The 20788-nt window shown below is 44.3% G+C and overlaps 1 protein-coding gene across 1 annotated transcript in view; it reads right to left on the minus strand.

The window, feature by feature from the left end:
* Positions 1–4362: 4362 nt before the first annotated feature.
* The window catches only part of SLC1A4 (solute carrier family 1 member 4), a 33915-nt gene continuing 17489 nt past the window's right edge, over positions 4363–20788 (minus strand). The window contains exons 5-8 of the mRNA XM_030945024.1: positions 19190–19423; positions 17808–18002; positions 16259–16393; positions 4363–14051 (exon numbers count right to left, since the gene is read on the minus strand). Coding sequence (XP_030800884.1) covers positions 13817–14051; positions 16259–16393; positions 17808–18002; positions 19190–19423 — 799 coding nt within the window. The 3' untranslated portion in view covers positions 4363–13816. The remainder of the gene's footprint in view (positions 14052–16258; positions 16394–17807; positions 18003–19189; positions 19424–20788) is intronic.

The following is a 20788-nucleotide window of genomic DNA, read 5'->3' on the forward strand; positions in this document are numbered from 1 at the left end:
AACAACAAGAATATTTTCTTACTGATTTGAGACCTCAGTATTCTTTCAAACTTGGGTTTTTCCAGCAAAGACAATGGATTTCTCTGCACCTGTGGATGCAAAAATTCAGCAGTAATCTCCATATCTATGACATGAACTAGAGCTTCCTTATAATGATCAGATGTGAAAGCAGTGTACTTCTGATATATGAGAAGTTACCTTTGTGGTGAGAATATGCATGTTTTTTGCACAGAACTGGATCCATCATGAACACCAGCTGTATGTATTCAGTTTTAATATGCCCCTAAACTGCAGTGACCTGCAGTTATCCAGCGTCTTTGGCACGTCAGTGTGTTACTTCTTTCTACCCTGAAAGGTTTCAAGCTACAAGGCAGACAGTCAGCTCTCTAGGATGAAACCTGAAGCCTTGAGGTGCACCATATGTTCTTGCATAGCATCTGCACTATCTTCAGCATCAAATTTCAGTCTCGTAATGCAAATGTTTGGGATGGATGAGACATCAGCAAATGCAGGGCTTGGACCTAATCTATCTGTTCCCTGACTGATAACAATATTAATTAGTCTTTGTACAAACTGCCCAGGACTCTGTTTGGGCTGCCTAACCCTTCTTTGAAAGGTGTTTGCAGGCGTCTGTCCTTCTCTTCTCAAGGCTTGTTAGCCTTTTCCCCAGAGGTCAGGATTTCCACATTTTGGACCATTCTCTCTGTTCTCACTTCATTCTCATTCTTTGGGCCACATTTCTTTGAAGCTCAACACTGATCCAAAGCTCCAGCATGGGCTTGGGTGTACTTAGGCAGAACTGGTGGGGTGTTTCAGGCTGTGATCCTGCTTACACACCCTGGAACAGGATCTGCCTTGTTCACAGCACAGGACTCCTGCTTCTGACTGCCTGTAACTTCCTGATCCTGCTCCTTCACCTACCGTTTCCCACCAGCAGAAGTGCAGGTAATTACTCTTATCTAGGTTAATTATTTCCAGCCTCTGTTTCCCAGACTCTCACTCAATTTTTCTGATGTTGCTGTGAATTTCAGCCCTGCACTTTTCCATTTTCCCAGACCTTCTTCTCCAGGTAAGTCCTGCAGATTTTCTCTGTTCTGACATTTGATGTCACTAATCAGCTACTTATGGTCCTGGAACTACAGTAGGAATCCAGTCATTCAGCTGGACAGCTGCTCTGGTAATGCTTTCAAAAGCAGGTTCAAGCCCAGCCATGTTGCTCTAATTTCTTTATAAAGCCATGAGAAGAATTGCCTGAAGCCTACACATTTCCCATTGCTCCTCTAGAACAGCACTGCACTATGACTGAATATTTCCTAAAAAAGGTAGCTGCTGCTTTTTCTTCCTGGCTTTGGAGAACCACCTGAAAATACGATTTAAGCATAACCATGGCAGCTGACAAATGAAATATGTAAGGCAGGATTAAGGAAGAACAGAGGGAAAACTGGAGTGGCAAGTATTTTAACGTCAGCATGAAGTGCTGAGTTGGGTGTGTTGTCCAGTGCTAGCAGCTGGGCTATTTGAGTCCTTTTACCACTTGTTTGCACAGCTGGACCGAGTGGCAGGATTTAGCTCAGGGAAAAGGTCAAAACCAGAAAGTGCACTTCTCCTTTCTGGCCACACGATGTGCCCATCACACCGCGAACACAGCCCGGCCAGCCCGCCTGCAATTGCAGACGTAGCCACAAAGGCAGGGGGGGTTCCAGGGGTTTGTATTCCCTCACAGCACCTCCTTACCTCTAGCCAGGCCCCCTAAAACACTCATACAGCTGCAGATCAGGGCCAGTGCCGTGGAGCAGAAGGTGGTGAATGGGATGGAGTTGGTGTGATCCAGATCCACCTGCCTTTGAGGAAGGTGACAAGCGCTGTGAAAGAAATAGGAGCCAAGTGGTCAAGAGACAGTGGCAACTCTTCATCAATTATTGACTCTTCGTCAATAATTCCAATTATTCACTGCCCAATTATAATGGGCAGTGAATAATTGGAATTAAGTTTACTTACTAAATGTGATATTTACTTCTGCTTTCGGTGGGAAAATGTGAGCAAGTTCTTTTTCATTCTAATTGCTGGGATGTCATGGACCTCTGTCATTTGTATGTTCTCTGAGCAGAACCAAGAGGCTCTTCAAAATTAGAGCTGGCACCTGCAGGAACCAGTCATCAGCATAGAGTTTTGTAAAAGAAATATTAGGATTAGCACAGATTAAAATCTGTTTATGTAAGTGCCAGAAGAAATAACAGAGCTGGGGGACTATGAATGACTTGAATTTATAACAAATGACACCAGAAAAAAATTTGGGACTGATAATTTGAGCCATTGCTAAGACCATAGGAGAGAAAACTCACTTGAGGGAGAGCCTCCTCCCTGACAGCACAGGCTAGACATCTCCCATTTCCCTCCCCTGCAGGCAGGCAGGAAGAGAGACTGCAGCAAAGGATCATCACAAAACAACTATTGATTGTTAAGGATTATTAAACAACTGCCCCACTAACTGGGATATTTAGTGAAGAATTCACAAGCATCACCCCTTGTGGTTTATGTTGCACACAAATGATTGGGGCTGGACAGAACTTATTGCATGAGAGTGAATGAAATCTGTAAGAGAACCAGTGCATTTTATGAGCATAAAATGTAAATAAATACCATAGTGCCCTTCTGTAATATCTCCTACAATGATTCAAAGAGATTTTAATGCTTATAATGGGGACATAGCAGAGATCTGACTTCCAACAAACCTACACATTTTAAAGGTGACCAGTTAGTGCAGCTGTACCACACAACCTGTGTGAATCAAACCATTAATTTCAGGGCAGAATAAATGAGATTGTCTTCTCTTTAACTCACAAGGCACTTTCCTAGAGTTCTGTCTACCTTAATCAGACAAACTGGGGATTTAAAAAAAGGACTAATCTGCTCATTGGCCATAATTGCATTTCCTCTGCAAATATTAAGTTAGAACAATAGCAGTGGCTTTTGTAATAAATTTACTTTTAAATGCTTTTCATGTGAACAAGAGAAATGTGTGTTGCCTGCCTAGAGCTTAGAAGGAAGAAGCGAGGAGCATTTTCCCAAAAAATGCTTCAAAAAAACCCAACAAAATGAAGAAGTTGTAAAGCAGGTGGCCAGATTTGTAGGTGGTGGTAGAAAACCACAATAAAATCAATAAACTTTAATTAAAACCTCTCCATCTTTTATATCTTTTTTGAAATAGTATAGGAAACCATCTCTTTATCCATAATAATGCCTAACAAGGGCTAATAATGTCTGGCTGGAGGCACCTGGGACTCAGTCTAAGGCTTAGCTCAGCTCTCATTAAAGACAAGCAGTCATTCCACCTTTTCCACAGGTCTCACAAATCTTCATGGATTTCATATGGCAAATCAATATGGCTCTGCCAACCATCCCAGAAGACTTCAGAAAACCTGTATGCAAAGCTGACATGTGAATGGCTCCAGGCTCTGGTCCCAGAGGACCAGAAGTGAGCTAGTTCAGCTAGGAAGTGAGAAGCCAAAGACACAACCATGGAGTCAGATAGGCTTTTTGGAAACCACCACATTGGTGGTTTTGTAAGATTTACATTCCAGGGCATAACACCAGTCACAATTTGTAAACCATAAATGGGCAGGTCCTTCAAATTCTGCTTCTTTTTTTTGGTGCTTGCAATTCTTGTGAATTTTGCCCCCTTGTTTATTTATTCTGGGAGATAAATAATTGAAGCTAACCCACCTACCCTTACATAGTAGATGTTTTTCCCTGAATTTGTGATGTTATGTGTGTGCATCTCAGGACAGACTCACCCTTTGGAGATATGTAAGCTTTTAAAGGAAAAGCTGTATCAAACCCACTTAGGGCAAACCCAGGCCCTCAATTCTGAGACCAGCACATTGCTTGGGTGGCTGTGTGGCAAATCAAAAATTACCCTGAACTTACCAGCCTGGCTGCCTATTGAAAAGCATTTCCTAATGATTACTCCCACTCTTCAATCCTTCTCCAAGGAACGAAGTCAGGTGGCTTGGCCAAAGGCAGCAGGTGTGTCTGTCAGCCCTTCCACACCACCACTGCATGACTGCTAATCCAGGCTCTCCCAAAGACCCTTTATAGCCCAGTACCTCTGCAGAGGGCTTGGAGAAATGCCAGCAGGGAAAGGGTTAAATGCTGGCAATCAGTGACACCAGCATGCCAGCAATGGGCAGGATCTGGGAAAGCAGAACCAAACACCAAACTGCACCATTCTCATGCAGGGGCATTTCCAAAGGAGTCTTCCCTCAGGTGACACAGCCTGATCCAGCAGGATGTCCCACTGCCTCTGCAAGGCTCATCCAACTAAAAGGCCAGGTCTTCTCCAAACAAAGATGGAAACATGAATTCTGTTTGGGGTGGGTTTTATTTTAGATTGAGAAGCTACACAAAGAGAGAACAAATATACATTTCCATGAGAGAAAGGAAAAAGAGTATCCCATTGTGTCACCCTCCTAATACAACAAACCATCCCAACCTGAGCCACAGGACTGGTTGCTCCCCAGGTAGGCAGGGAGTCCTTACTCCAAAGGGTACAGCACACAACAAACATCTGTAACATCTGCCTCAGGGTCACACATCCCAAGACACAGCGGTATGGTCTTGTCTTTGCATATGTGCACATACATCTGTTCTTGGCAGACAATGGAAAGGCTGATACAGAGTCACATGGGAGAAACCCACAGCTTTGAAAGAGGAACAGCTACTGATGGGCACAAGGATCAACACACCCACATGGCACAAACATCTCTTGGAAGGAGCGGACACTCTAAGCACAAGGCAGATACATTTGTATCACTGATACTGGACTGTACTGGAGTAGATGGCAGTGAATTTCAGAGTTCATCTTTCTCTTTATTAAAGTAATTAATCAAACGGTTTAGCATATAAAAATACAATAATACTTCCTCCTAATCAGAGCAATTTGTGTTCAGCTAGAAATAAAAGCACACACACACATACACACCTCAGGATTGCTGCTAGAGAGCTCACAGGATAAAGAAAAGAAAACCATTTTCCTTGTCTCACACCAGGATATCCCATTTTCCCTCCTGTCTCCAGGGATAATGGAGTCTTTCAGCTTTGGTGCATAGTTATATTTGAAAGCCAAACAGCAACTTGGAATTTGTCCTGAAGGGAGCCAGGACAAGGCACCTTTAAGGATAATAAGGCAGAAGGGGACTCCTCATGTGCAGGGGTGGTCCTGCTATCCCTGAATCCGAGGGATTAATCAAAATCTAATCAAAGTCTTCACCCTCACAAAGTGTGAGTGAGTCAGTCTCAGTTTGCTGTAACCAAGAAGCAGCTCAGGAGCAGAGGTTTGCTCAGCTATTTGCAGTGCTACACATGATCTCCATCCCATACAGCACAACCTTACAAGAGTGCAGTCAGAACAGTAACTGAGGAAGTCTAAGTAAGATTGTGTCCTTAAAAGAATGGAATTCTCATGGATGGCAAACACACCATGAAGTGAAACACATGTGTGAAACACATAATGTCTTCCCACAATGGCCTTCAGGGAAGACAAGTCAACAGAGCATCTGTTGTGGAGTAGAGCAGGGAGGCAGCGACAGCTGGGCCACCTTGGTCACAATTATTTGACTAATTAAGTGTAAAATGTCATTAAGGTATTGCCTTAATGAAGCAAGGTTTGTTCAGTCAGACGCTCTCCGAAGCTGAAAACACGTATTTGTCCCCTCCCAACAGGACAGGAAACAGTCCATGGCCTCAGATGGGGCCAGAATATCTTTACATTTGATCTATGTACTATAGGAGCCTGATCCTGCTGGGATCTGGGCAGACTCCAAGGAGCAAACAGACTCTGCAGGAGGGATACAGAGAAGGCAAACTGAACAAAACATGAGGAAGTTTCCTTCTGCTTCAACACCAACCACTAGGAAAACACTTTTTTATTAGAGGCACCACATCATAAGCATACTCTGAGCACGTAAAATACCTTTAGTTACAGCCAAGAAAGATTGCTTTAAAAACATTGCTTTACTGCTGCTTTGTTGATCATGATCATCTTAAAAGGCCCAGACCATTCCTCTATGCTCCTACAGAGATATCTCCATCAGAAATCCAGAAACCACAGAAAGCTCAGGAAATTACATCAATGCACATCAGTAAAGGCCCTGGCCTGTCCTCTTTGCAGCGTTCCTTCTGGTTCTAAAAAAAGCTACAATCCAAACCAGTTAATATCTAGAGTATTTTTTATGGTTAAGCACAACTTTTCCTGTGGGAATGTAATCTGGGGGATTCAGTTATTGTAAACAGTTCTTTGAGAGAAGAGTTCCCTCAGTAATTTCCTTCTGTAACACGTAACTGCAATTAAGTTGCACGCACATGCCATATGCAGTTTAGTTTCAATTACTACATGCATGCTTGGCAAGGAAGAGCATTACTTTCTCAGTGTTGTTTTACCAGAAGGAGCAAGTGAAAGCTATCCTAAGGAACATCCAAGACCAAATTTCTTGGTCTCTGTGGCTTAAAACCACACCGTTAACTTTGTATTACAACAGAGTTGGCTCAAAATCCATTTCCTCATACTGGTTCCTGTTGGTAGCCCTGCTTGCCTTGCAAGCAATATCTGTGGCCTTGGGAGACAAGTATAAATGTTTCTTGAGCAAGATTTTACATAAAAGCTGTGGGCCAGTTGAAATGTCCACAGTCCTCACCTCCTGCTGGCACCAAGATCTGAGGTTAAATCCAAATGAGATTTCACAACTGTTAAGGATGATGCATCTGCTGACACTGAGATATAATTTGATTAGTAACCACCCTGTGAACTCTTGAATGAAAGATTTTTTTTCCCTCTCCTATTAAAATCTCTGTATGGAATCAAATATATTTATAAGCCCTCAGATGTGGATTCTTTTAAGGAAGTGATAGTTGTTAGCTAACAATGAACCTGGCTTTGGGACTCAGAGTCTGCTCCTAGCCAGCTTGGCAACTCTTCATGTGACTCAAGAGAGAGTTCTTTCACCTTTTTCTGTATTCATTCACTTGTGCAGATGTGAACTGATGCCTGCTGGTCACAAATGCCTGTAAAGACCCCATGCAGAGAATTAATTCTGTGTTAACATTAACTTCCCAAGACAGTGCTCAGATGCGAAGACCTACGTGAGCCAAATAAGGCTCTGGATCACTTATTGTCAGAGTTAAAATATTCAGGGGCAACTGTCTCAATGTGTTGCCCAAAGTCTGGAAGAAATTTTAGATCATTTGTCAAATGATCCTTTTTCCTCCAGCCAGAAAACTGAGGCAGCAAGTGAGCATGGCTTCCATCAATATGCTCCCATAGATAACAAGTTGGTCTTTGTCCTTGGAGAATAATGGCCTCCATGCATTTATCTGAGGAGCATTTGTCCTAGCTATCCTGCAAGGAGGAATGTGGGTCAATCCCTGATCCAGAACTGTACTGCTGTTCCGCTGGTCATGGCCAGCAGCAGCTTATCAGAGCTCCATGCTGGCCCTCTGCATGCTGCCTTGTTGCATTTCAGAAACCTGAGCACTCCTGCCTCTCCCTGCAAATCCCACCCAAGCAGCAGGCAGGGATTTGCGTTGTCTCTGCTACGTGCCAGACAAATGCCTGCAACCTCTTTGATCCTATCCATATCAAAATGCCAAGGAAAAGATGCTTCTTTATCCTCTTGCTTACCCTGTGCCTCTGCAGCCTTCCAGCTCTTCCTTCTTTTTCTCCACCTTTGTCACCCATACTGACAACAAGACAACTTGTTCTTTGAGTTGAAAAGCTCTTTCTCCCACTGAAACTAGTCAGGAGCTAAGCTGTCAAGACTCCCAATTTAGATGTTGAATCCATGGTGATGTCTGTTAATTTACCTGAGCCTCAGCTTTCATGGCATGTCAGGTGGAGATGGAAGGAGGCAGATAGAACATGGCATTGTGTTGTCCTTGACTAAGTCACATCCCCTTTCTGAACTGCAGCTCACACTGACACCAGCTCCTCCTGAATTAGCCCAGCAAATGCATCCACCTGATCTCTTTTCCATCAGTCATTCCTTCTCTAGCGCAATGCAACTCTGCAAAATTTCATTACTTGATTCCTTTAAATTTTTTGAAAAGTTCATTATTCTTCGAGATTTACTGCTCTGTGTCTTAAGAGTGCTTTCCAAATATTGCAACTCGCTATCTTCCACACTATGGTCTGTGAGAGACATCTAAGTATCTGTAAACCTAATTTACAGAAAAGGAAGCACAGGTATAGGACTTACGCAACCTGCCTAATTCTGTGCTGTTCATCTGTCACCAGGTCAGTCACTACAGGCAGCTCTGTCATTATGAACTGCCAAGGCTCTGTTAAAATCAGCGAAGATGTAACAATTTTTCTTTGGTGAGAGTTTGTATTTTGGTCTTTTGACTTGGTACCTGAGGCCCACTGCTCACTGCCTGTGGAAGAGTCAGGATTAAAAAATTATCATTTCCAACAGGATGATGCTTTACAGTGTCTGCAGAAATGCTCTGTGTTAGCAGAGGACCAGAGTGAAGATTCAGCCCAGACTACTGACCAATGCTGCAAGTCTTTGCAGAAGAGGTGGTGATTTTGGCCCTTTTGTAAGCTCTTGAGGACACAACCTACAAAATATGGCTGGGTGGTCAGTCACAGATGACAGGACTTTGACTTGACAGAACGAGGAACTGTGTAAACACCTCAGATTTCACTGTTCTTGCTGCAGAATAAGGAGGAATCACAGGAGAATAGGAATGATGACACTGGGTCAGGTCCATATCTGGCACTGGTCACAGGAAATGCCCAGGGAAGAGTATGGGAACAGAGCAAGCAGCAGGAAAGTCTGCCCCTCACACCCTCCCCCCAGTCTCTCACCACCTCAGGGCCATTGCCTCCTCAGGGCTGCCCAGAAAAGACAAAGCAGAGATTGTTTCACCAACCCATGTGGTACTTTGGCTGGCTCCACATCTCTTATATCTGAGGGACACTGTCCCATCTGTCACATCCTGACAGGGGAAGCCCTGGGATTGGCTCTAGTCCATTCTCAACACAAAAGCCATCCTGACTGCAAGAGACATCCCCAGAAGGGGTTGAAGCCCTTTGCAATTACCCAGTCTTGTAGAGCAACTACCAACACCAAGACTCAGCTAAAGCTCAGTTCTTTGGAATACAAGTTCTTTACTGAAAATATCCTACAAGCAGTCAAGTCCTGGCATCTTCCACTGCTCAGTACAGTTTTTCAGGCATCTACACCCACATCTCACAGCACAGAACAAGCACCTTTCTCAATATGAGAGACAGATACTGCTTGGCACTCTCAGAGCAACTCTAAATTACCAAGGCTCACAAACCTCTGCTGAGTCCAGAACAGGAGCAAGGCAGAATGCAAACAGGAGCCCTCAAAACTCTGTCCACTCTTCCATTTATTCCTGAGCCACTGAAACATAAAAAGAACATAGGGTATCCCAGGAAACAGGATGAGATCAGGCAGTGATAAATAAGCATGGAGTGAAAAGTCAATCCTAGAGAAGAAATAAAAGATGGTGCAAAATGGTCAAAGAAACTTCGCTGAAAAGAAAGGCTTGCAGACTCTTCAATATTTCATAGAATCCACTGAGTTGGAAGGGACCCATGAGGATTATCGAGGCCAACTCCTAGCCTTGCACAGGACACCCCAAGAAACACACCACGTAATTTCCATATCTTTCTCTCAAAAAGCAATTCCTGTACTAGAGGGCAGGACATGAGCTGAGGAGAGAACTTGCACCTTCCAGAAAAAAAAAAACAAAACAAAACAACAAAAAAACCCCAACCTAAAATCAAATAGAAAATAGTGTTTTCTGAAAATAGTATTTTCAATACGGAATTTATTTCCTCTTAAAAAAAAAAAAAAAAAGCAGCAACTGACTAAAGGTTTCCAATTACAGTTATGCCAGGAGGACAGAAATATACGTCCAGTCAAGAGACATTGGAGTTAAGTACCACACTGGCACCAGATTTGTGGAGTGCCTGGGTGAGAGCAGAGCAGAGCAGGTACCCCTGGCTGCACCCACAAGGCTCCTGAGCACCTTCTCAGCTCACAGCCTCCTGGAATAGGAAGCTCCTAGTATAACACATTACACTGCAGGTCAAGAACAGCATCTCAAATGTGCATCCCTCAACTGCTCTTTCATTGTTCTCCCAGCAGCCTGAAGACCCTGACCACTTAGAGCAAATGTCAAGTCTTCTATCTCATCAGGCTTACCATCAGGGTCCACATCATTACAGTGACAGTTGTTGGAATGCACCACATTTTTTACAGTCTGGGAGAGTGCAATACTGGATCTTTCATATTCCTACCTAATGAAAACAATCTAGGTAGAGAGTTCTAGGATGCATCATGGCTATTGTGAGGAATGGGAACATCACAGAAAAACAAGAAATGTAAATTCTGACACAAATGATTAAAAAAATGACCAAGAAGATGTTCTGACAAGCAGTAATTATCCAGCACTACTGCTTCCATAGATCCCTCTTGTTGTGCACAAATAACAAAAGACCTGGCACATTTTAAACTCTAAAGTAAGGCTTCTGTAAGACTACAGATTTCTGGCAGGTTAAGAGCTAAATACTCATGGTTCATATAAATCTTATCATACCTGTCTCCAAGAACAGTAGTATTAGATTTCCTTGATTAAATTCCTGCTATGAGAATGATTTGACCTCCTTAAATCCAACTGCTTTAACAAGCTTTATATGGACAGTCACATCGATGCAAAACAGGGCAACCCATAGTGGGCACTGGGAGAGGTGTTCAGTGAAGACTGATCTTCTGCATTGCTATTGGAAAATACTAATACTGGGGTATTTGCTTCAATTTTCCATTTCCTGGGATCCCCTGTCAGAAACAATGTGCCACAGCCTATGGCACACTGCTACAAGGATGAAGCAAGATCCAGCTGCAGCACCATAGGGAATAAGGATCGTATGGCAATGGCAAAGTAGTGCCTTGAAAGGAAGCCCAGCCTTTGGGTTTGCCCAGGGCAGTACTTCTTCCTGTGGGCAACAACAGCTTCAGGGTGAAAAAAAATTAAAATTGTGGTTTCTTCTCTGAAATGGTGCTGTGATGCTTCATGAATTGTCAGGTTAGTACTGCCCTCATGCGCTGATCCTAGCTGCATGTGTCACAGCGAGGGACAGCAGCATAGAACCACCAGTCACAATCCCCCTGACATGTGCAGGGACACCTCCCACTAGACCAGGTTACTCAGGGCCTTATCCAGCCTGGCTTTGAACACTGTCAGGGTTGGGGCACCTACAATCTCCCTGGGCAACCTGTTCCAGTATCTCAGCAAATTTCATCTCTTTCAGTTTGTATCCATTGGTCCTTGTCCTACCACTACATTTCCTGACAAAGCCCCTCTCTGGCCTCCCTGTAGGCCCCCTGCAGATACCAGAAGGTTGCAATGCAACCTTCTCTTCTCTGGGCCGAACAACTTTGCCAGCCTGTCGTTGCAGGGGGTGTGCTCCCATCCTCTTTGTGACCCTCATCTGGACTTGCTCTTGACAGTTCCATGTCCTCCTTATGTTGGGAACATCAGAACTGTACACAGTATTCCAGGGGGTCTCACAAAAGCACAGGAGCTAAACGTCTGATGAGGGATAAAATTAAACTACAGAACCCAGCCCACAGGAGACAGTCAAAATTTTCAGCTTCCTTTAGACATCCATACACTATTTTAAAATCGAAGTATTTGGGGTTCTGGTGCACTCAGATATTTCAAAGAGATACTTAGACCTAAAAATGTGCTTTTGGTTTCCTGAGTTGAAAGGAGTCGGGATGATTCTAACAGAAGAAATGCAAAGTTGATCTGCTGGGAAAAGACATCCCTACAGAACTGTGTTTGTCTCCTTCCATTTTGAAGGTGAGCCAAGAAATGACCAAATTTTGTGGACATGGTTACAAATAAACTGGTTAAGAAGAAACTCCACCTGCAGTTTCCCAGAGGGCTGACTAATCCTTTCCTACTTGGATTGTCTGCATGGCTGCAGTGACTGGATTAACCAGCCAGTCATGACACACTCACAGCACTCCCCCTCAGGGGTGGCCACATCTCACTCTGAGCATCCTCCTGCAAAATTGTGTCCCTCTACCTGGAGAGATGCTTTGCAAAGGAAGGCAGCTGCTGCTATGGAATTGGAGTTGCCTCTTCCTAGTGCTGATATCTTTCCAAGATAGATTCCTCTGAACCAAGAGAGGAGAAAGTAAAAGGGAGACTTTAGCATTATGTTATATCAAAGCTAAGTGTAAATATATATTCCTGAATTAATATATAATTGTGTGTGGAGATGGACAGTATGCAATCTCTTGTTGAAGCAGCCAAAGGAAAATATCACAAGTCCGGGCAAATCTTGGCATGCATAGTCATAATTTTCTAACTATTAGCATCCAAAGAGCCAAGATGAAGCAACAGGATCTTTGTAATGAGTTTGCCAGACTTTGTTCAGGTTTGGCATGTAAATTCAGGAAGGACAAAGTAAAGGCAAAAAGAAGGAGTAAGAATCCAGAAGCATTTCACTGAGCTTCAAGCAAAGGTTACCACCTGCCATGAAAGCATTACCCTGGCCCAGCACCACCCAGAATTACTACAAATAAACTGCTGCCAGAAAAACATCTATGGCAGGACCAAACTCCTACCAGGAACAGGTAGCCATCTCCCACACAGAGATCACTGGGGTTATAAACTCATCTCTTCTCTTCCCCTTTCAAGCCAAGACTCAGAGTTGCCTGTCATCAGTTTTCACATGATGTGTGTTCAGAATTTTTCTTTCCCTATTCAGTTTTGCTGAAAAGAGAGTATGACTAAAGTTGTTTTGATTGCCCCATTAAATAAACATGAGCAGGATGGGGCATGCTAACAGAGAATCATGTGTGTTTTCATGAATGGAACTGACTTCTGGATTTATGGATGTTATAACAGGCAAGCCTCTTTCAGACATACTAATGCTGGAACAGACTCTACATTTTTTTCAGCTCCAAAGGGATTACTTTAACAAAATTTGTTCTTCCTCTGGATTTTTTCCTTAACAGCTTGGTTAGAAGAAAGGAGGAAACCAATCCTTGATCTGCACGAAGATGTCCTCTGTTTGGTCCCACAGTTTGGGAGCTACTAAACAAGGAAAGCTGCTATGAGCTGCAAGGTAGAGAGAGAATGAAACAAGTCCCTATGAACTATTAATTTAGGTATGAAACAAAAAAAAATTAAAAATAGAAAACAGCTAGTTTTAAGGACATATTCAAGGTTTTTAATGGATCGGAGAACATGAGAGGAAGGGGAGTGGGAGAAAAATGTTGCTTCATATCATGGCTGTAATGGTTGGTAAGTGTTTCCACGCTAGAAAACAAATTTAAGCAACATTTTCACCCACTCTGGAGTTTTTAGACTGCTTCTCCATTCAAACAGCAGCAAAGTTTTTTCCCTACAATAAGCACATACTGGGTTTGTCTACCTCCCTATCTTCAACCCATCTGAGCCTTCACTAAAGGAAGTCTTGTTAGACCAGAAGCCTCGATGGCAGTTCTCATGTACATGTACACAAGTGTGTAGCACAACACGCATACATGTACACACAAACTATCAAAATACTATTATAAAGCGAGTGTTCCTCCTCAACACCCCTACTCTGCCCACCCCACCTCCCTCCCCCTTCCCCAGGCCAGCATATTTCAAAGCAAACTGGAACTGAGCACTTCCAAGAGCCATCCAGCCCCCAGTCGCACTGCGAAGGTCTGGGTGCGTTGCCAAGTCCCTGGGCCACCTTGAGGACTGGTCTTGACGAGCGGCCTCGAGTTCACAATACTGATTCCTTGGAGTCAGGGTCTGCTGTGCTGCTTGTGTTGGAGACTGGGTTTTTGTGGGTTACCAAAGGTGACGTTTCTGCTTCAGACTTGCTGTTAGCAACTGCTTCTACGGTGACTTCCTTGAGCTCCTGCTCTCTCTCTTTCTTGTCTTTTTCATTCAGGTAATTAAGGATGCCTGCTCCCAGGGCATCCCCTTCCACATTCACAACTGTGGTGGTTCGGTCCCTGGTGAAGATGAGAAACAAAAACCAAAGCAGCAGGGTTTTAGTTTTAAGAGAGTTATAACACAATAAGGGGAGCTGATTCACCCCTGCAGAACCACTAACATCAGTGGAACCAGACAAGGGAGATGTAGTTATCACAGGTCTTTTCCACAGAAGTATCATCTCTATTTCAGAACTAAAAATGTGCACCAGAGCAGGTTTAAGGTCAGTCAAACTTACTATCAGCTGGTTCTGGTCTCTCTGTGGGTTGCAGCAATGGTACTACTCTTTCTCAGGCATCCTGCTTTTCACAGCTCACCTCCTTCCTCTTCCCTTTCCGCAGGCCAGCATTTTTCAAATGCATGTTCAGAGCAGGAACTAACTTCAGGCTTACTCAGTAAGTGACTCAGACACCCAGCTCTCTTTTTTAACTATTGTGACTGGTATCTTAATCCAAGCACCTACTTAAGGGATCCTTCCAAAATCAGGCAGAATGACTTGTGTTCTCTGCATTTGTGCCCCGTAGCACCTGCCCTAATTTTTGGTCCTATAACACAAAACTCGTGTGCCAGGGTGTAATGGAAGAGATTTATGAGTCATAAACATGAACAATGTTTTCAGGTTGCTTTTGAGATTTGCTAGTCATTCTGCAGCCTAACTTTACAGAGGCTCAACTTGCACTTGTGGTCCTCTCTGGTAATTAAACAGTTGGCATTAAAGCAAGACATGGAACTCCTTCCTCCTCCTTTTCCCCTTTTGTTACCTCAAGGCTGAGCTCCTTGACTTGAACACTGTTGACCACAGAGGGATGCTACCTATTTTAAAATGAAGGCAACCAGCACAACACAGGCTGAGAGCAGCCCAGAGTGAAAGGACGGGCAAGTTTTTCACTCTTGCCTTAAAGCATTTGCAAGTATAGGTGTGGAACACCCAACCACTACTGTACTTCCTTAGGAAGACAGGATAAAAAGGGCTAGCCAGTGCTTTGCCTGTATCTCCTGTCCTCTGGAGATGGCTGATCCCCAAGAGGTTACAGTAAGAAAGAGTGTGATGACCATAAGGAAGCTGTAGGAATATACTCCACAGACACGTGCTGTGTGGGAAGGGAAGATAATACAGCTGCCATGTCCCCCAGTCTCTGAAATTCAAGGGTGTCCTCAGGCATCCTAATTTCCACATCTGCTGTGGGAATGCACCACCTATACAGAGAGGCTGGTGTTTCCAAAAAGCAATGCTGAGGCATTATGTGCAGTCCCAACCAGGAGCTGCCCAATAACCCACCAAATGGAAACAAATTACCTAAGCAGGATTCAGATCACTTAACCCATAGTGACCTCTAACCTCCTTCCCCAAAGATGGAAAGGAAAGGTGGTAATACTGTCTGCTAAACTTGTGACACTCAGCAGTGTGTTCCAGCCATGACAGTGCCCAGGGCAGTCCCAGGTGTCACAAATCCTCTGTGTCCCTGCCCTGCCAATGGACAGCACCCCTCTATGACACTTGTGCTGGTGCTTTGACCAGTCTTGAAACTATTAAAAAAGTTCAAACAATAGCTGACAAGAGCTTCTGATGGAAACTGCTTCCCACACATGACTAAGGATGTTTTCCACAAGTGATGTTCAGACTCAATTTCCTTTGTCCTCCCCTGCCCTTCTAGCATCCAAGTAATTTCCAGCAATATCAACACATTCTAAATGGACTTTTAACAGCCATTCTAATGGGAATTGAAGCCAAGAAGAAATACATTTCTACAAAGGCTGAATAAAAAAAGCTGAAGAGGGATTTCAGCAAACTGACTGCTTTAAATGGGAAGGCACCACCTTTTCCATTCGCCATCACAAGCTACCTGTCCCATAGGGTCTTATTTTCTACTAAGTTACATTCTGTACTTTGACCACATTTCCAGCTAAACATGCTACAAGGATGCTGTAGTGACATGGATGTCACTCTCTGTTCTAACAAGTGAAAGGATGAGAGGAAATGGCCTCAAATCACACCAGAGGAGATTTAGATTCGATATTATGAAAATCTTTTCATGGGAAGAATTGTAAATGATTTGAACAGACCGCCTATGGAAGTGGCGGAGTCCCTATGACACAGCTTAATGGTGAGCATGGTGTGTGGTGCTACACTGACAAAATCTGAACGTTTTTTTCCAGCCTTAGCCATTGTGTAATTGCATGTTTCCATGCCTCCCAAGAGCAGGTAGGTGGGGCCTGCAGTACTCACACGATCCAGTCCACGGCCAGTATGAGGGACAGGTCGTTGGTGGGCAGCCCGATGGCCTCCAGGATGATGGCGATGGTGAGGACGCCTCCGGCAGGGACCCCGGCTGCTCCCACGCTGGACGCCGTGGCCGTCACACTGCAAAGTAATGTCCATGCCTGGTTAGAGGACTCCCAGCTCTCCTCTGCTGCACTCTGCCACCTGCTTCCCCGCCATGGGAACTGTAAACAAACGCTCCAGCATGGGACACGAGGAGCATTCGCTTCCCAGGCAAACCCCTTCCTGCCTGCTGATGCAAAGGAATGGGTACAGAGGACAGGCTCAGCAGGGATCCGCAGCAGTTACCGTGGCGATGGCTCTGGGGTCAACACCAGGACTGCCTTTCAGGATAAGAAACAACCAACACAACTGTATCCTGCTGCCTTACTAACACTCCCAGCTCCAGTATGCTGAGGGACTTACAGCTCCTGACCCCATGTGTATAAGGCAAACTCTGCCATGCAGGGCACAGCACCTTCTCTGTGTCTCGTTTGCATCCCAACACAGACCCTAAACCAGGAGCTTGAAACCTGCAGTGCCTGTGCTCAACACACCTTTTTGTGTGCAATGTCTTCAACTGAGCTCTCCTTGGACTATCACTGCATCATCCTCAGACCTGTCTTCACACCTGATTCACTTAAGAGTACCTGAAAAGCTAATTTGGCTATCCACCCAAAAAAACCCAGTGCTGCAGCCCTGCCCTACATAGACAAACAACATACTGGGAAACACAATCAAGAAGAAAATAAAACCTAGCCAGGAAGGGTAAAAAATGCCAGGAACCAGCCCTAGGAGGCATGTGGTGGCTGCTGGGCACAGTGAGGAGTCTACAGAACTGCTTGTAGCATCCTCATTTAAGGGGTTTTGATAAAAGAAATGAAGATAATGACACTTCATGGGATATGGGGCATTGGAGGATATTCCAGGCATAGAGGGGAGAGAGTCTTAGAGAAGGAGGTAGTACTGGGGAGGTGGAGGGGATAATGGAGCAAAGTAGTTAGGAGGGGAACAGGAGACCTGATCAGGAAAGCCAGCAACGTGATGGTAGGAAGGACAGAGAAAAGCAGGAACAGAGTCTTTTGTACAAAATTCATGCATAAGGAACCAAGGAGCTGGCAGCAGAATTTTCTAAGACATCCAGAGGGGGAATCAGGGGCTGCTTTCTGGGCAATGCAGAATGCCTCAATTACCCAGCCTAATGGTGACTGAAGGATGGAGGAGTGAGATGCTTAAGGAAGGAGAAGAATTTCATGTGAGAAAGAGCTTTAAACAGCTCAAAGACTGTTTCAGAATTCAATTATCCCTCCCAGGTTCCACCTTTCATTAAATCGAGACTCTGGCAAATCTTGTAAAGGTTTAAAGACTCCATCCTTTAATCACCCTATAATTATGTTACATAGCAGTTTGTAAGCTTTAGGTCAGAGATGTGGAATGCTAACTGTTAGCTATTAACAGAGAGACCACAGTTTGAATGTGTCTGGGGGCCAGAAGAATGTGGTTGCAAGCAACTTACAGAATTGTGAAGATCTGCCCAGGGTTGAGGTCGACATTATTCAGCTGAGCAATGAACACAGCTGCCATGCACTGGAAAATAGCAGCTCCATCCATGTTTACAGTGGCCCCAATGGGAAGGATAAACCTGCTGATCCTCTTGTCAACTCCATTGTTCTCCTCGATACACTTGATCATGGACGGGAGCGTGGCTGAGCTGGAAACAGAACAGGGAGAAATGAAACAGAGCACCAGGGTGTTCTGAATGCCCCATCACCGTCCCATGGCCTCCATGTTGCTGGCATGCTGCAGACAGGACTGTCAAGGCACCAATGCCATTTTATAGTCCCTCTCTTGCATGATGGAAATGAGGGACCCTCCTGGTTGAGTTTTGAGCAGAGGTATTTAATTATCTGCTTTCATCCAGAAATAGCTGATAAGGACTTTAATCTCCCAGAAGCAAGAACTCATGACTTAACATAGTATGGAGCCTTACATGGCTGTAGAATGAATAAGTCTCAAACTACAAACATGCAGTAACAGATGCAAATATAGCAGGGGAGGTTGGAACTAGATGATCTTTGAAGTTCCTTCCAACCCAAACCACTGTATGATTCTATGATAATATAAACACAACAGATGCAACAGCAATCTCTGTTAATGCTGTCTTAGTACCTTCTCAAATGAACAGAAAAATGACTAAAAATAAAACATCACTCTTGGATTTATTTCTTGCATTATAAATTAGATGGTTTTATTCATAAACCCTCTCCTACTATGCAGAAGGAAAGAGTTTATAAATAGTACTTCAGCTCCATCAGCGACTGCTTTTGGGAATGACTGGAAATGATTTTATATAATATGTCATTTGATCAGGTGTTTGTACTTGAGAAAAGTGTAAGTGGCATGCTCAATCATTTGGTTATGACAAATAAAAGCTGATCAGGCCAGATGTTTGAAATAAATAATGTTAAATGCCTTTACACTAACAAGCAAGTCTGCTTTGCTCCTACAAAATTAGTCTAAACTTGTTCCAGGTCCTTCTGAACTTAAAAAGTAAACTTCTGAGGACAAAGTCACTCACTACTTCACTAAAATTGAAAATTGAAAGGACAGCTGGCAGGATCATTTAAAGAATTTTTTTCCCCCCCTAAGATATTTCCACTTAAGCATCATGCTATGGCCCCAATATTTGAGGAATTATTTTCAACAGCTGATAATCAGCACATGCTGCGTGGCAGGCTGACAACAGCAGTGAGAATCTCTGTGCTCAGAAGACTCAGAACTCTCTCCTTTCTTCAATCTCAGGAACAATAGTCACACCTTAAACTAAAACTGGATACAGCCAGTTTAGGGCAAAAAACATACCCAGGCTATAGTCTCAGAAGTGGCACAGAAACCCACCTGGAGCAAGTGGCAAAGGCAGTGGCAAATGGTGTGATAAGTCCTAAGAGAAAACGATATGGATTTTGCCGTGTGGCTGCAAAATAAATAAGCGGCAGAATGATTCCTCCGTGGATGACGTGGCCCAGGATAGAGGCAAAGATGTATTTTCCCAGACTGGTCACCAGAAGCACAATATCTTCCATTTCCACAATCTTGCTCCCAACAAGGAACATAATGCCAATAGGTACATACCTGTGTAAATGAAATATTGGCTGTCATTAAGTAAAAACAACAAGCCTTGGAAAACATGACATTTTCTGTCCTGGAGATAATATTCCCCTAAACAATCTGCTGCTCCTACTGAAGAGTAGTTCTTTATTCACCACACACTCAGGTTAGGCAAATTTGGAAGGCTTTTTTAAGACTCTTGTTTGGTGGATGGTAAGCACTCAAATTTTAAAAGGTCTGTTCGCTTATGCCCTCAGAGACAGGTCAAGAAGAATGCCAAAGGGAAGGTGAGTGCGAAGCAGAAATGCTGCCAGGAGCTACCAGGACAAGACACCAGTGAGGAGAAGAGGAAAGGGAGGGGAAGGGAAGGGAGCAGCATCACATCACTGGAGTACAGAGAGAGGTCAAAGAGTTGGGTCTTAGATGCACAGAAACTCCCAGCATGAGTACAGAGTCAGGTCACTAAAATCACAGACACAGTCGGTGCCAGCTCCGTGGAGGTTAAGAAAAAGCTGTGCACATACCAGAGAGCTCAGCTAAAGGCTGCTGATGCATGTGCCAAAGACAGCAATTAACTCTGCTATTTGCCTAAAAAGGACTAAATCAAATGATCAGGCTTCCAGAGCTTCCCCCAAGCCAACAGCCAGGCACACACACATCCATGCCTCCTATCTAGAAACATGCCACGTCAGCATTTGTTTGAAGTTTCCTTTGTAAAGAACACGTGGAGCTGCTCCAGGGGAAGGGCCACCTGCAGGCTACAGCCACACCTCTGGTCCCAGTAGCCCTGAAAAGACTGAACTGCCCTGGCACCAACAGCACAGCAGCTCTAAACACACTGTGTGAATCACTGCAGGCCCAGGGCCGGCTCCTTCCTAACTCTACTGGGATGTTTGTGTCTGAGTACCCCTGCTGATGCTGTCCACTCTTCATCCCTTTCTTCTAAGACTAAGAAATACTAAAAGACCATCCAGCTCCCTAAAATCCTGCCCCAGGAAAATGTTTGACTAAAAAAGATTTGCCTGTACATCTCAGGAATAAAGAATGCAATGCCCATGTTCAGAGAAGCTGATTTGTGGAGTCAGGACCAACTTCAGAAGGTTTGGTTAAGCATGCAAAGGTCTGGAAAGGTGGGCAAGCCTTAAGGCTGCTCAGATCACTCAGTTTTTCCTGGCCTGCCTCTCTCTCAATGGTTCTGCAGCTCCTCTGCTCCATGCAGAGAGCATCTCCCTATCCTCCCTTGACCAAATCTCTGGGGGGGGGGCCTGTGGAACATCCCCCACTGGGCCTCTGCAATTCTGCCTTTGAACTGTGTTTCTGAGGAGCCTGATTAGCCAGATCCAGCTGAGCCTGGTCCTGCACAAGCTCGGAACACTGAATTTGTCCCCT

Source organism: Camarhynchus parvulus, chromosome 3, assembly GCF_901933205.1.
Source record: "Camarhynchus parvulus chromosome 3, STF_HiC, whole genome shotgun sequence".
NCBI lineage: Eukaryota > Metazoa > Chordata > Aves > Passeriformes > Thraupidae > Camarhynchus > Camarhynchus parvulus.